This window comes from Hypomesus nipponensis, chromosome 25, assembly GCF_054491055.1.
Source record: "Hypomesus nipponensis isolate SF chromosome 25, ASM5449105v1, whole genome shotgun sequence".
NCBI classification, from domain to species: domain Eukaryota; kingdom Metazoa; phylum Chordata; class Actinopteri; order Osmeriformes; family Osmeridae; genus Hypomesus; species Hypomesus nipponensis.
The window spans coordinates 6247135-6260697 of record NC_140385.1 but is presented as its reverse complement, the minus strand read 5'-3'; the positions used below and the strand labels follow the sequence as shown (position 1 = coordinate 6260697).

The 13563-nt window shown below is 42.3% G+C and overlaps 5 protein-coding genes across 5 annotated transcripts; 3 read left to right on the top strand and 2 right to left on the bottom strand.

The window, feature by feature from the left end:
* The first annotated feature begins 92 nt into the window (after window positions 1–92).
* Window positions 93–2355, top strand: LOC146222086 (membrane-spanning 4-domains subfamily A member 4A-like). Its single transcript, XM_084691716.1, has 7 exons — window positions 93–245; window positions 496–638; window positions 712–825; window positions 953–1006; window positions 1310–1468; window positions 1703–1825; window positions 2124–2355. The coding sequence occupies exons 1-7, from the start codon at window positions 239–241 to the stop codon at window positions 2160–2162; spliced, it is 639 nt and encodes a 212-aa protein (XP_084547842.1). The 5' UTR covers window positions 93–238; the 3' UTR covers window positions 2163–2355.
* Window positions 2356–2682: 327 nt separating this feature from the next.
* On the top strand, window positions 2683–4715 carry LOC146222085 (uncharacterized). Its single transcript, XM_084690942.1, has 7 exons — window positions 2683–2795; window positions 3039–3184; window positions 3261–3374; window positions 3505–3558; window positions 3841–4023; window positions 4285–4407; window positions 4578–4715. Exons 1-7 carry the CDS (start codon window positions 2789–2791, stop codon window positions 4614–4616), a joined length of 666 nt encoding a protein of 221 aa, XP_084547068.1. The 5' UTR covers window positions 2683–2788; the 3' UTR covers window positions 4617–4715.
* A 67-nt stretch (window positions 4716–4782) lies between these two features.
* Window positions 4783–6799, bottom strand: slx1b (SLX1 homolog B, structure-specific endonuclease subunit). The gene is made up of 5 exons (XM_084690941.1): window positions 6498–6799; window positions 6326–6377; window positions 5844–6164; window positions 5481–5696; window positions 4783–5200 (listed from the first exon to the last, which is right to left on the bottom strand). Exons 1-5 carry the CDS (start codon window positions 6668–6670, stop codon window positions 5141–5143), a joined length of 822 nt encoding a protein of 273 aa, XP_084547067.1. The 5' UTR covers window positions 6671–6799; the 3' UTR covers window positions 4783–5140.
* A 362-nt stretch (window positions 6800–7161) lies between these two features.
* On the top strand, window positions 7162–8116 carry LOC146222083 (bolA-like protein 2). The gene is made up of 3 exons (XM_084691685.1): window positions 7162–7313; window positions 7567–7664; window positions 7761–8116. Exons 1-3 carry the CDS (start codon window positions 7251–7253, stop codon window positions 7858–7860), a joined length of 261 nt encoding a protein of 86 aa, XP_084547811.1. The 5' UTR covers window positions 7162–7250; the 3' UTR covers window positions 7861–8116.
* Window positions 8117–10085: 1969 nt separating this feature from the next.
* Window positions 10086–13182, bottom strand: LOC146222082 (protein c-ets-2-A-like). Its single transcript, XM_084692117.1, has 8 exons — window positions 12942–13182; window positions 12552–12671; window positions 12083–12268; window positions 11908–11982; window positions 11538–11717; window positions 11222–11446; window positions 10977–11095; window positions 10086–10864 (listed from the first exon to the last, which is right to left on the bottom strand). Exons 1-8 carry the CDS (start codon window positions 12958–12960, stop codon window positions 10646–10648), a joined length of 1143 nt encoding a protein of 380 aa, XP_084548243.1. The 5' UTR covers window positions 12961–13182; the 3' UTR covers window positions 10086–10645.
* Between the last annotated feature and the right edge of the window lie 381 nt (window positions 13183–13563).

Sequence of the window (13563 nt, the reverse complement as noted above, 5' to 3'; positions counted from 1 at the left end):
ACAAATGCTGGCCAACAATTAATACGAAATTTCGTCAATAACAACATTCCTCATGGGACAGTGGTGAGTTGTAGTACTGGGCTGCAACCTCATAAGAGTCAAATTGCACAGAAAATCGGGGAGGACCTAACGGGAATCCAAAACAAGTTTTGTCTGATAGTTGAAATAATCTGCCCGAATCTAGTTTTTTATATATATTTTATAAATACCAATAGGCCCTACCAGCGTGGAAACAGACATGGAAGGTATGCATTTTAACATAGCCCATGCTATCTTATACCCTGGTATTTGTGTATTGCCTGTTAATTAAACATGAATGTACAGGCTTCAGAAACAAAACTTTTTATAGTGTCGGCATACCGATTTTTACATGCACTTCCGCAATTCACAGATGTCGTTTGTTGACCAAGTCATAGGGGCTTGATGTGAACCAGCCGTAGGGTAGTTGAAATCAATGTCAAAAATTGATAAATAACCTCTAGATCTACATTACAGACAAAGATGTTTGCGAGGAGTCCGGTACTACTACTACTACTATCACTCCTGCAGCCGAGCAGGGTCCCCTGGTTTCAGTCACGTTTCAGACGGACCCACACCGAAAACTGAAATACTTGGAATCAGAACCTAAAGCATTAGGGGTAGGTGTCACTGAATAGCGCGGGCATGAATGACGTCATTCATTAATCCTTTGACATCTGAATCCCTTTTCAGGTGACCCAAATTACCTTCAGTGTGTTTAAGATCTTCGGATACACACCATACTATATGCTTGGATTCGATATCCCGATCGACCAGACGGTCATTTATATAATTGGATATGTGTTGGTGAGTGCAATAACACCACTGTATTTAGGCTACATCTTTGGGTCTAGGCTACCTTATGTGTAGATATACACGTTGAGTTTCTCTTAAAGCGTTGATTAATGTTCAGAATGTAATTTAAACTCTTTAGGGGATGGTCGCTGGGTCTCTGGCCTTGGCGGCTCAGAATCTCCATCTTCCCACTGTAAGTCTGATTGTTACGTGATGACAACAAATCTCTGGCCTTATGACTCTAGAATGTTTCCTGTGTGTTGCAGCTCAAACACATAGCCTATCTTTTTGAGTTAATAAGCTACTTATATCATTTATTTTCAGAGTTGGTAGGAAAAAACGTTCAGTCTTAAAATTAGTCATTTTAATGTGTACCTCCATGTTTCCCTGTCCTCTGCTCTATAAGAAACATTTAAATAAGAAATATTAAATACAGTGAACTCATTTGATTTCTGGTGCCTCCTGCTTCATGACTTCTTTGCTCTGATCCTCTCAGCTGAAGGCCTGTCTGGGGATGCAGGTGGTGGCCAGTGTGGTCTCTATATTCAATTTGCTCCTGGAAGGAGCTGATTTAGGGGTGGAGGCCAGCTTCAGTGAACCGCATTGCTGGTGGAATTATACTGGAGTCCAACATGATGACTGCATGATGCTGTCAGTGAGTCCAGTTCATACTTGTTTCGGAAAGTGCATTAACTCTACATAGAGAACGCATTCAGATGTACCAATGGTAGGAATACAGTATTTTAAAGATGTAATAGCCTACAATTCTGTGAAAGTATCAACAACTAAGGCATAGAATCAAGTAGGTTAAACAAAAATCATCACAATCAGAATTTGAGTCATTGAGGGGGATTAAAATAGTTCCCCAACTTTTTATTTCAATTGACAGATGACACACACACATTATTCTGCGGAGAATCTCCTGATCCAGGCTGTCTTGGTGGCCATCTCTGTCACCCTGGCTGCCTACTGCTGCAAGGTTATCAACTGCTGCTCACCCACATCCAGGATGGTGAGTGGACTGGACTGTGCGGTTTAAAGGCCTAGACATTGCCCGCACATCTCGTCTTTTTTATTTAGTCTCTCATGTGAAATGGTAGAATTACTAAACTACACTACGGCCCACATGATAGTTGTACGATGTCCATAGTGTTAAGGGACTGGGCCCAGAACCCTTAATGAAGTAACATGAAAGCCTATTCATTTAAATATGGATTTTCAAACTTGTTCCTCTTCACTTCCACTGGAACCTAGAAAATAACTTGATGCTTTATTACTTTGTTTCTGAGTCTATGATTTCTTTATTTCAGCCGGTGATCACTGTCCAAGCCCCTCCCACACAGCAATAGGAATGAATCAAACCAATAAAGCCAACCAACCAGCAAAAGAAAACATCATCTGTCACCCTCTGCACTACCAATACTAATTAGGAAAATAATTCATGTCTGCAAAAGATTTGACACATGTAAACTTAAATCAGCTTGCATTTTCTATATTTGGATGTGTGTATTACTGTATATTAGAATAAAAATGGTATGGTCATTTTATTTTCTGCTTGTTAAATGGGATAAACCCTCAAGACAAAATAAATAAGATGGTTCTTGTGTAGTTTCACGGATCTATATACCAAAAATGTGCTGACCACCATCTTTATATCGTGCAAAGATAGGCATTCCCCATGTAGGCCTACTTCGATTTACAGTAATCTTACAAGTTACACGTAGCCAATGACAATCAAATAATAAACCTGATGTTTGTGCATGAGACTATTACCACAAATCTCAGAAATGTACATTGTTCTTAGTCTTAGCGTAGTTAATGCCTGTTGGACTGGGCTGTAACCTCAAGAGTTAACGTGGCATTGAAACACTGGGCCGGATGTAATAGGAACCCCAAAAATAGTTTAGCCTATTAGGTTGTTGAAATAGTCTCCCAAATATTGGGACCCACACCCATCACCCGGGTAAATACAGACATGGAAGGTAGGATAAAGTATTCTAACGCAATGTTTGAGTGCTAATAAAACAAGAACGTAAAGGCTTCGGAAACAAAAGTTTTACAGTGTTGGTAGCATGCCGATTTTTACACTTGTTAACGCAGTCCAAAATAAGGCTCAACGCGAATGGGTGTGACTTTGCAGCTCAGATACCATGTGAACCAGCCGTCGGGTCGATGAAATCAAGTGAGTCAAAAATTAAGAAATAACCTCTAGATCTATATTCCAGACAAAGGTGTTTGCCAGGAGTCCGAGACCAGTCAACCCCAGAACATCACTCCTGAAGCAGAGCAGGGTCCCCTGGTTTCAGTCACGTTTCAGACGGACCCACACCGAAAACTGAAATACTTGGAGTCAGAACCTAAAGCATTAGGGGTAGGTGTAATACAGAATAGCGCGGCATGAATGACGTATAGTGCATCAATCCTTTGACATTTGACATCCTTTTCAGGTGACCCAAATTACCATCAGTGTGTTTAAGATCTTCACTTGCGCAGTATTCTATGTCCTTGGGTCGTATCTCTCGCTTGAGCTGATCGTCATTTATCTGATTGGATCTGTGTCGGTGAGTGCAATAACACCCCTGTATTTAGGCTAAATGTTTGTGTCTTGGGTACCTTATGTGTAGATTTGCATATTGCGACTTTCTCTTGAAAGCGTTGATTAACTTTCAGAATGTAATTTAAACTCTTTAGGGGATAGTCGCTGGTTCTCTGGCCTTGGCGGCTCAGAATCTCCATCTTCCCACTGTAAGTCTGAGAGCTACATGATAACAACAAGTCTCTGATCTTATGACTTTGAATGTGTCCTGTGTTTTCCAACCGCTCCAGTTAATAAGCTACATATGGCATACATTTTCAGAGTTGGTAGGAAAAAACTTTCAGTCTTAAAAATAGCAATTTTATTGTGAAACGCCATGATCCCCTGTCCCCTGCTTTACAAGAAACATAAATAAAAAATATTAAATACAGTGAACTACTTTGATTTCTGGTGCCTCCTGCTTCATGACTTCTTTGCTCTGATCCTCTCAGCTGAAGGCCTGTCTGGGGATGCAGGTGGTGGCCAGTGTGGTCTCTATATTCCATTTGCTCCTGGAAGGAATTGACTTAGGGTTGGTTGACTTTGGGCTGGCAGGCAACTTCAGAGAAACTTGCTGGATGTCATGGAATGACAACAGTACAGGAGTCGAACATGATACCTGCATGATGCTGTCAGTGAGTCAAGTTCACACTTGTTTCGGAAAGTGCATTAACTCTACATAAAGAATGTATTCTGATGTACCAATGGTACAATCAGTGTACAATGGTAGGAATACAGTATTTTAAAGATGTAATAAACTACAATTCTGTGGAAGTATCAACAACTAAGGCATAGAATCAAGTAGGTTAAACAAAAAGCATCACAATCTGAATTTGTGTGTTTGAGTCGTTGAGGGGGATTTAAATAGTTCCCCAACTTTTTATTCCAATTGACAGATGACACACGCACATTATTCTGCTGAGAATCTCCTGATCCAGGCTGCCTATGTGGCCATCTCTGTCACCCTGGCTGCCTACTGCTGCAAGGTTATCAACTGCTGCTCACCCACATCCAGGATGGTGAGTGGACTGGACTGTGTCTGGAATACTTTAGAAATAGACTGCATGGAACAAAACAGAACAAATGAGCTGTAAAATAATAAATACCACAATAACAACAATTAGATGTGAACAATTAGATGCAAGAATTAAAGTCTACCTTGATTCTGAGTATGGTTTTTCTGTTTCAGCCTGTGATCACGGTCCAAGCCCCTCCCACACGGCAATGAGAAATTAATCAACTTACACCTGGAGCCAGCTAACCACCATGTACTCACATTGGCCAGGTTTAACAAATCTGGGAAACCCGGCCAATGACTGATGACCTATACCAATAATAGTTATTATATCCATTATAAAGCATGGATATGACATGTCACTCAAACAAGCTGGCTCTTATTTTAACTGAATGTTTGTTTATTACATAAAAATACATATAATACATACAAATGTTTGCAGTCATTTTCATTTTACCAGTTTTAAGTCTTTCAATGCAATATAATTCAAAGTTTAAAGGGAAATATTGATTTGTTTTATACATAAATAGAAGAAATACATAATTTAACACAGTACATATAATTCACACATTTATTAGAAGCAGACCTGAAACATTCAGTTTACTGAATGAGAAATATGAGAATGAGAGTTGATGTTAAAAAAACAATGCTTAAACAGTATTTTGGAAATTGACATTACACATCATTAAATACATTAAAAAGGCAGCCCTATAATACTTAACCTCTGAGTGCCTCTATCAGTGCAAAGGAACTGGGCTCAGCTCATTGCAGACCTGCAGTCCATCTGCCCAGTGGCTCTGTGGACAAAAGGTAGATAACATAGGGGAGTCAGGTGGCTGACCGGTGAGGGAATCGGGCTAGTAATCAGAAGGTTGCCAGTTCGATTCCCAGCCGTGCCAAATGATGTTGTGTCCTTGGGCAAGGCACTCCACTCTACTTGGCTCTGGGAGAATGTCCCTGTACTTACTGTAAGTCGCTCTGGATAAGGCTGTGTGCTAAATGACTAAATGTAACTCAACCCTCTAATTCTGGTGCTAAAATGTTTGCACAGAATAATCCTCCCAAACACAACCTTACTTGGGATGAGGATAAAGGGATCTCCTCTAGGTCTCCATAGCAACCCATCTTGTGCCGAATCAAGTTTCCCCATAGTATGGAATGATGGCAACCAGGACATTCCCCTTCAACAGGAAGCATCTGAGTGGGCTCCGACTTCAGGAAATGCTTGGCGAGACAAATCAGGTGATAAGTTGTCCGACACGCCGGGTTGAAGCAGCTTAGCTTATCGGCAGACTGAAAAGGCAGGGATAGCTCACACTTTTAGTCAATCATACAGTTATTTCCCACTGTATAGTACGCAAGGAAAGTTCCTACAAGATAAATATAAGTTCTACAGGTGGCATAGGCTAAGCGGCTTGTCAACTGAGACAGAGAACTCACCTTGACACAGCTTCGACACAGCAGGCATCTTCCTGCCTCCTCCTCCGCAGGTTGATGGGCTTGCTGCTGTTGGCTTTTCTTAGCCCGCACACTACCGAAGGCCACTGGGATATGTAGGGGTGGCTGGAGGCCCGGTTCAAAGTCCATCCTGTACTCCTGTTTGAGCCAGCGGGCGGTCAGGGGAAGGCGGCACCACGGTGCCACCCGAAGCATGTTGGAGACAACACGCCAGTGGAACTGCAGGCTGGACTCCTTCCTGGACCGCCGAGAAACATGGGAGAGGCGGCGAGAGATGTGGGGGTGTTGCCATGCCCACTCAAACTGATGGGGGAGGCAAGGAGAGGGAGGATAATCAGTGAAACACAGACATGTTGGTCCATGCGAATACAACCAGTGGGTAGTTTATATTGGAATTGTATACTGTACTGAACTATGATCATGAGGACTATTCCATATGGGACACCAGGACAACATAGACATACCCTTAAAGCTGCTATGTCCGATGGGAAGCCATGTATGATGAGAACCATCTCCCTAAGTACAGAATAAGGAAAAGTACTCACTAAAATGGCTGGATAAGTTAGCACACCATTATTTTATCCCGTGCGTGCGGGAAACGAAACTTCTTTTCATTGACGCTTTTCAAGACGTTACCATGGTCCCCTTCCGCTGGTCTTCTTTGCTCCTCCACGCTGCCTCCCAGCATTATGTTGTCCTATCCGTCGCTCTGGGTTTACAGTAAACCCAATGTAGATGCGACCCTTAAATTTGGGGTTTGTGCAATACAGCATGTACACCCCAAAAAAGCTTTCCACCTCCACTACCATTTTACATGGACATCAATACTCAACCATCATCATGCACTGTGTAAAGACAGAACGAAACAAACAAAGAAACACATAACACTACAATTCAGGATGGACTACGTTCAGCAAAATTATTGCTTCTCGGGTGAAGAAAACATTCATTTGTATTTGAGCAGTTCAACTGTTTGCCTTGTGAAGTACGCACTTAAAAATACATGATTCATAAAATTATAGCAATGTTAAATATTATTTTATTATATTTTAAACTGAACATCTAAAATCTTAATGTGATAGGTTACATTGTGAGAAACTATATATTTATTTCGCTCCGTATTGGTCAGGCATTATATTTGATCATTTTACACAACAAGGACCCCAAAAGCTCGCATGTGATTCGCCACTTAAGACAAAATCCCATTGGTTTCCAAACACCACCATCGTTATTATTCACGAATCTGTAGTTCCAATTGGGTGTGATACAAGTTCCTGAATACGTAATCCCGCCTATTTATTAAACAGCGGTAGTGCAGTACTCAGTGGATCTTTTTAGTTATCCTATATTAACGTCACATTCACTGTGTTACTTTTAGTTAGAGAAATAATGGCTATAACTTCAGATCACATTCGTGATAAGCTAATCAAGGAGATCGGGGCTGTGCATGTGGTATGTACAGTAGCCCTACACGGATATTTGCTGAGCACGTTGCTCTCAGTATTCCTACACAAAAATCAACACACAGCTATCATCTACTAAAATATTGGCAAGCATGCACCAGCAAGCATGCATTATTTTCATTTGCTTCTCTGGAACCATGAAAATGCAGAAATGACACCACTCTGAAATGTTCCTGATAGTGTATTGGTTGCGTAGTTGACTTGGTTAGCACCACATTGCTCTATCTATTTGCTTCCCTTAGGACGTTGAGGACACTTCCCCCAATAGATGTGCGGCCAGCTTTAAAGTCCTGATAGTTTCTCCTCAATTTGAAGGTAAACCTCTGTTGCAGAGACACAGGTAAGTAAACACCCCGTGTGGTTAATCGGTGGACTTTTGAAAAAGGGGCTGTGAAGGGAAATCAAACAGTGTGATAAACCCTACTTTGTGCTCCAGGTTGGTGAATACATGTCTAGCTGAAGAGCTCAAAGAGATCCACGCCTTCGAGCAGAAGACACTGACACCAGAACAATGGGAGAAACAGAAAGCACAGTGATGAAGACACATGCAGGCAGGGAATAGAGAATACAGTATACTGTCTACAATAAATACTGTTTTTGGTAAAGACTATAAGAGCCGAATGAGTAAAATTGGCATGGAACCAGTAGCTCTTCCTTTTTATGACTTTGACATTCATATTCCTTACTATGTCTATGTAAAAGCATCTGACTCACTTAAACATGTGTTAACATCAATGACACATAATTGACGATAATGAAAACAATTGCTGACAATAAACATTACATGGCAAACTTTTGATTGGGTGGTCGGTTGATTGAACTGTGACATCAAATGATTTACTTTCAGTGTCAGTGAGAAGGGACAGTGTCAGTGAGTGTACTTCCTGGATTTATCTGTCAGTACCGTACAGAGTTGTCTCACAAATGTGTTACATATCTTAATTCAAAAGAAGCTGAAAATGTATTAAAGTCAGTGATGTGCTCACTTGTAACCAGTAAGAATGGGAAACCAGGAAGGCAGCAGCCATGCCTATGAAGAGAATACCACCAAACAGACATCAGAAACCAACACCCTGACAGGTAAATCATCTTTTTTAATCGGAACAGTGGGTTCAATGTTTTATTTATTACCAGGACAGAGACTGGAGAAGTCCCGCACTTACGGTCTGCTAGTGTGAGACAGTGGAAGTAGATGATTAAATTGTAATTATAACATTATCCACCAGAGGGAGACACTGATTTGCTCATACAACTACAAGCAAATAATCAAGTAGCCTTATTGGGCCTGTGCCTCAAAGTGGGGAAACCCGTAGCCTCTGTGTGGATATGATGTTGACACCTTGCATGTCATCACCATGGTGAGTGTATGTCTCAACAAACATGTCCCAAATGTGGTGACAGTTGGGGATGGGACTAGGTGAAAGGGCTGATCCAAGCTTGAAAACAGCTGGCTGCATTGGACACCAGAGGGGATAAATTCAAGACCTCCCAGACAAATACAGGAAGGTAGGTTTTGTGCCAACAATTCTATTATGTGCTCCTAAAAGAACGTTTTGGATGACACAAAATGACACATTATGAGTAGAAATGTGTTGAAGTGTATAATTGAATGAACCATCCTTGTGCGCTTTGCTTTGAATATGATTGGATGAGTAATCCATATCTGAGTCATTACAAAAATACATTTTAGACAAAGAGACATGTGCACTAAGTGTCTGCTGCTTAGGTCTACTGAAGCCTTACATCAAACCTTTCAACTGTAAACACTGGATTTGTCCCAGACAGACCACCTGCCTAGAAGCTTTCTTAGCAGGGAGCTTGTCAAATGTCCCACTGTCAGAAATATTACCAGGTCTACATTTGCTGTCAATGAACATGCCTAGACCTTATACAAGATGAACCTTAGTGATTTTTACAAAGCAAATTAGTCACCTGAGGTGATGCGCTCAACTGATAGAAAGTGTACTGACCAAACAGAACAGGATTTATTGTAGAGTGTGTGTGGGGTAAAGCAAAAACCGACTTAAAATAAAATATTATTTTATGATGCATCCTATTTTTTAGGGGCCTTCTTGTTAAGTTTTTTTTTTTTTTTGGGGGGGGGGGGGGGGTGTAAGTATAAGACATACCACAGTATGCATTTAGACTACCCATTCCAAACCAACTCATATCTACATTCTGTCTTCCAGAGCCCAGTCTGGGCCCACATCCACCCACGTTTACTGGGAACCCAGACCTGACCAGCCCACATTGCCCTCAGCTGGTCCTGCCAACACTACTGTACTACAACAGGGTTGTTTTGTTAAATAAGTGTGTGAGGGGGAGGTTGTACGCTGAGAAATGACTCCCCAACAAAATGAAAACACAATATCCAAAAGAGAGAGGGGGGAGAAAGGGCTGAGACACCACGTAAAAGAAGAGGCCAGGCTGTCTCTCCGGGAGAGGGATTAGTTCCACCACTTCCTCTCTGCTAGGTGTCCTGCCATGCGGCTAATGGATGCAGCGGCGTGGGTGAGTGTGAGAGGCTAGGCAGAGGGGAGAGATTCTGCTCACATCGCTTGTCATACTGGGCACCACTTTCATATGCCTGGGGGGAGGGGTATGGGGGGGGGGGTTTAGATGTCTTTGACCCCCTACGTCTATTTGGTGTCCATGATGTTAGAGCGGAATCCAATCAATAAACAAGCTAGAAGTGGCTTTAAAGATGAGGGACATAGCTGGTGTTATGACTGCTGATCTGTCCCGGCCTGGCTGAACACACATGCACTCGCACACACACACACACACACACACACACACACACACACACACACACACACACACACACACACACACGCACACACACAGAGAGATACACCCTTGACTTATCAAGCTGAGAGGCAGAAGCAATTGGGTGAGCAAAAGAAAAGGCATCAATTAGGTTCCATTAATACAAACACCAGCTGGTATCTTTCCAAGCCGCATTGTTAGTCATTCAAGTTTCCTTTGTAGACATATTTAGTAAAATCTTTATTTTGTTAAGAAAATTGTAAGTGCTAGACTAATCATCACTAAGGAACATTTTGGATGAAGTTGTTAATAAAAAATACTGAGAAATACAAAAGAAATAGAACATATACACAACTGTCTTTTGGTTTCAAATATGTACACTTAATTACATTATAAACAGATAGTCCCATAGCTTATTCATTAACTGATACATGTGGCCTGTAATCATACTGATTAAAATATGGTGTTCTAACATTTTACTGGCTTATAGCTTTCCATAAGTGATTTTGTAAACAAATAGTGTATTGCTCTATATACTGTAAGGGAAATCACTCAGTCCTGGTCATTCTTTGCAGTGATATCCAACATGGCATGTAGCTCCCTGGGCTCATATCCCAGCAGGCCTTCCAGATTGCAGACAAAACGGTAAACGTAGCGTTTACCTGAGGTCTTATGGATGATGTTTTTGTCATAGTAGTAGCGCAGGCCACGGCTTAGCTTCTCGTAGTTCATTTTAGGCTTGTTCTTCCTTCTTCCCCACTGCTGGGCAACCTAAAATATTCCCCCCCCAAAATCATAGAGGAGTTATGACTTATTGTTGCTATTCATTGTTATTTTATTTTGGTTGGTAAAGACTGGAAACAGAAAGGCACCTCTCTCTTACCTCATCAGGGTCTGTCAGTTTAAACTCCCATCCATCTCCTGTCCAGCTGATGAATGATTGACAGCTGCGGTCGGTCAAGAGCTCCAATAGGAACTGCCACAGCTGAATGGGGCCACTTCCTGTTGAGACATATAAGGGGGGTATGAGTAAACTTTCAATTTGACTTTGACAGCACGCGTCAAATGCAACTTAGGTCAATCTTCAACGTAGTCCAATGAGGACTCCAGTTCTAAGAGATTGCTTACCTGTGTAGCCAGCCAAAATGGCGGCCGGTACAACAGCTTGACCCAGATCGGTCCTGTCCCCCACAAACTCTTTGAAGCTCCTGTGTTGGTGTGGCAAGGAAAAGGGGTCCTCAGACATGCAGTCTCCCACCCCCTGGTCTAAATCCTGGATTGGACTGGTCCAGGCCAGGGAGCCAGTGATGTCAACCTCCTCGTAATTAAAGGCCTCAACCCTTGAATCACAATCTGAAATAAAAACGATTGAGACACATGAGCCAGTTGGGTGAACAAACACGTTTAGCCCAATACTAACACCATTTTCACCCCAAATTCCCACCTATCTCTCTGAGAAGTGTGACAGGAGACAGGTGGCGGTGGGGCCCACCATGTTTGAGGAGGAAGCCACCCTGGTTCTGCATGCTCACTGGCTCCATGTGGGCGAGGGGACAGGGGTCCGAGGGATCGTAGGAAAAGTGAGGGTGGTGGTCCTGTTTGCCAGTGGGCTCTGAGTAGCTGTCTGTACCAAGAAACGACAAGGGCATCAGATGTACTGTCCATATTCATTACTACAGATAAACAATTGAAAATCGGAGCTCCATTGCAAGATAGATACTGAAAGTTAGACATTCTGTTCATTCATGTCACTCAGTTATGGCATAAATTTAAGTTTTATTTTACCAGACAAAGCAGAGATAAGATAAAGTTACCTCTGTTTATCGGAGACTGACAGTGAGACGGCAGAGTGTAGAGAGTCAGAGGAGAACCATATTCATATTCACACTCTGGAAAAAAAGAGAGTACAGAATGTATAGGGAAGGCACCTACAAGGCTGGTTCATATCTATCTGACTGAGCCATACTGGTGACTGAGGCTTTATCTCACCTCTTCTCATGGTGTCCAGGTGCTCCCATAGGATCTCCCCGGCTGTGCAGTCGGAGATCAGGTCCAGGAAGGCATCTCTATCCAGCGCACAGAGCTCGCTCCCGGGCATGCCTCTCAAATCTGGGCCCAGGCATTGCAGGCCAAACTCAGCCTGGCACCAGTCCAGCCAGTGGCTCACCTCCCATTCTGACCACAAGTTAGGATCTGAACCACAGAGGTGATCATCAATCTCAATTGAATTATTCAACCCCGTCTCCACCAGCATTATGTTATATTTAGCACTGAAATTAAGGAATGAAAACGGGAATATACTTTTATATGCATTTCAAGCATTGTTGAAAATATTGAACCACCACCCATGCTGTTCTTCACTTCCTTATTCCCTTATATCACTTCCCTTATATCACCGGTAAAAAAAAAAAAAGAACAGTGAATAATAAAAAGTGAAGTCATGCCAGGAAAGCCGTACCTTGAGGGAAGTGCATGCTGCTCCTTTCCAGGGAGAAGCCGGCAAAGGTGGCCCTCACGGCCTGGTTCAGGACCTCCTTACTGGTGGGGGTGAGGGGAGGGACCTCCAGGGGGTCCATCTCTGGACCGGCAGGGAGACAAAGAAGTCAGAACAAAGAAAGAACGATGGAATCACAGCATCCAAAACAGTGCTCCTCCAAGACCCGCAGTGAAATATAGAGGTATGGATACAATTTAAAAAAAGACCGGTGAGTTGACGAATGAGCAGGCAGACGAAAAGATAGACGGACAAACCGCCGGACTGAGATGGATTCCGATAAGGATGACAAAGTACAGTAGAAACTGAGTCGAAAAAAGAAAGAAACATTATATGGAGAGTTAGTGTTCTTACCGTAAGAACTCCAGTCCATCCTAAGGTCTTGGGAATGAGGGATCAGGTGGAGGAGAGTGACCCCTCTGGGGGAGGAGAGGAGCTGTTATATGACATGTGGATGGAGGGAGGGGACAGGGGATGACGGATAGATGTCAATCACTAGCCGGGGGGGTTGGACAGGGAGCAGGGTATTAAACAACTACATCTACATTTATTCATTTAGCAGACGCTTTTATCCAAAGCGACTTCCAAGAGAGAGCTTTACAAAGTGCACAGGTCACTGATAATAACAATAAGATAGCCCCAAAGCATTGCGGGCAGCCAAAGCATGAAGTACACATACAACTAACTATTTTTTCCTCACAATAAAAGGATGTGTGGGGACAAGGACTGTGTTTTAGTAATAAACCAGTGAAGGTGCTGATGAAACTAGTGATTATCTCAACTCAAATGAGGATATTTATAACAGCAACACTGGTGTATTCCTCATCACATTTAAGTGTACGATGAATAACCGGAATGAATAAAGTTTTAGTTAAAATACCTAGGATGTTTTTTTTTTTTTACTATGGTGTTGAAAATACAAGGCTTTGCGACAGCTATGGGGGTGATACTGTTGATATTAATCTTCTTTCTGGGT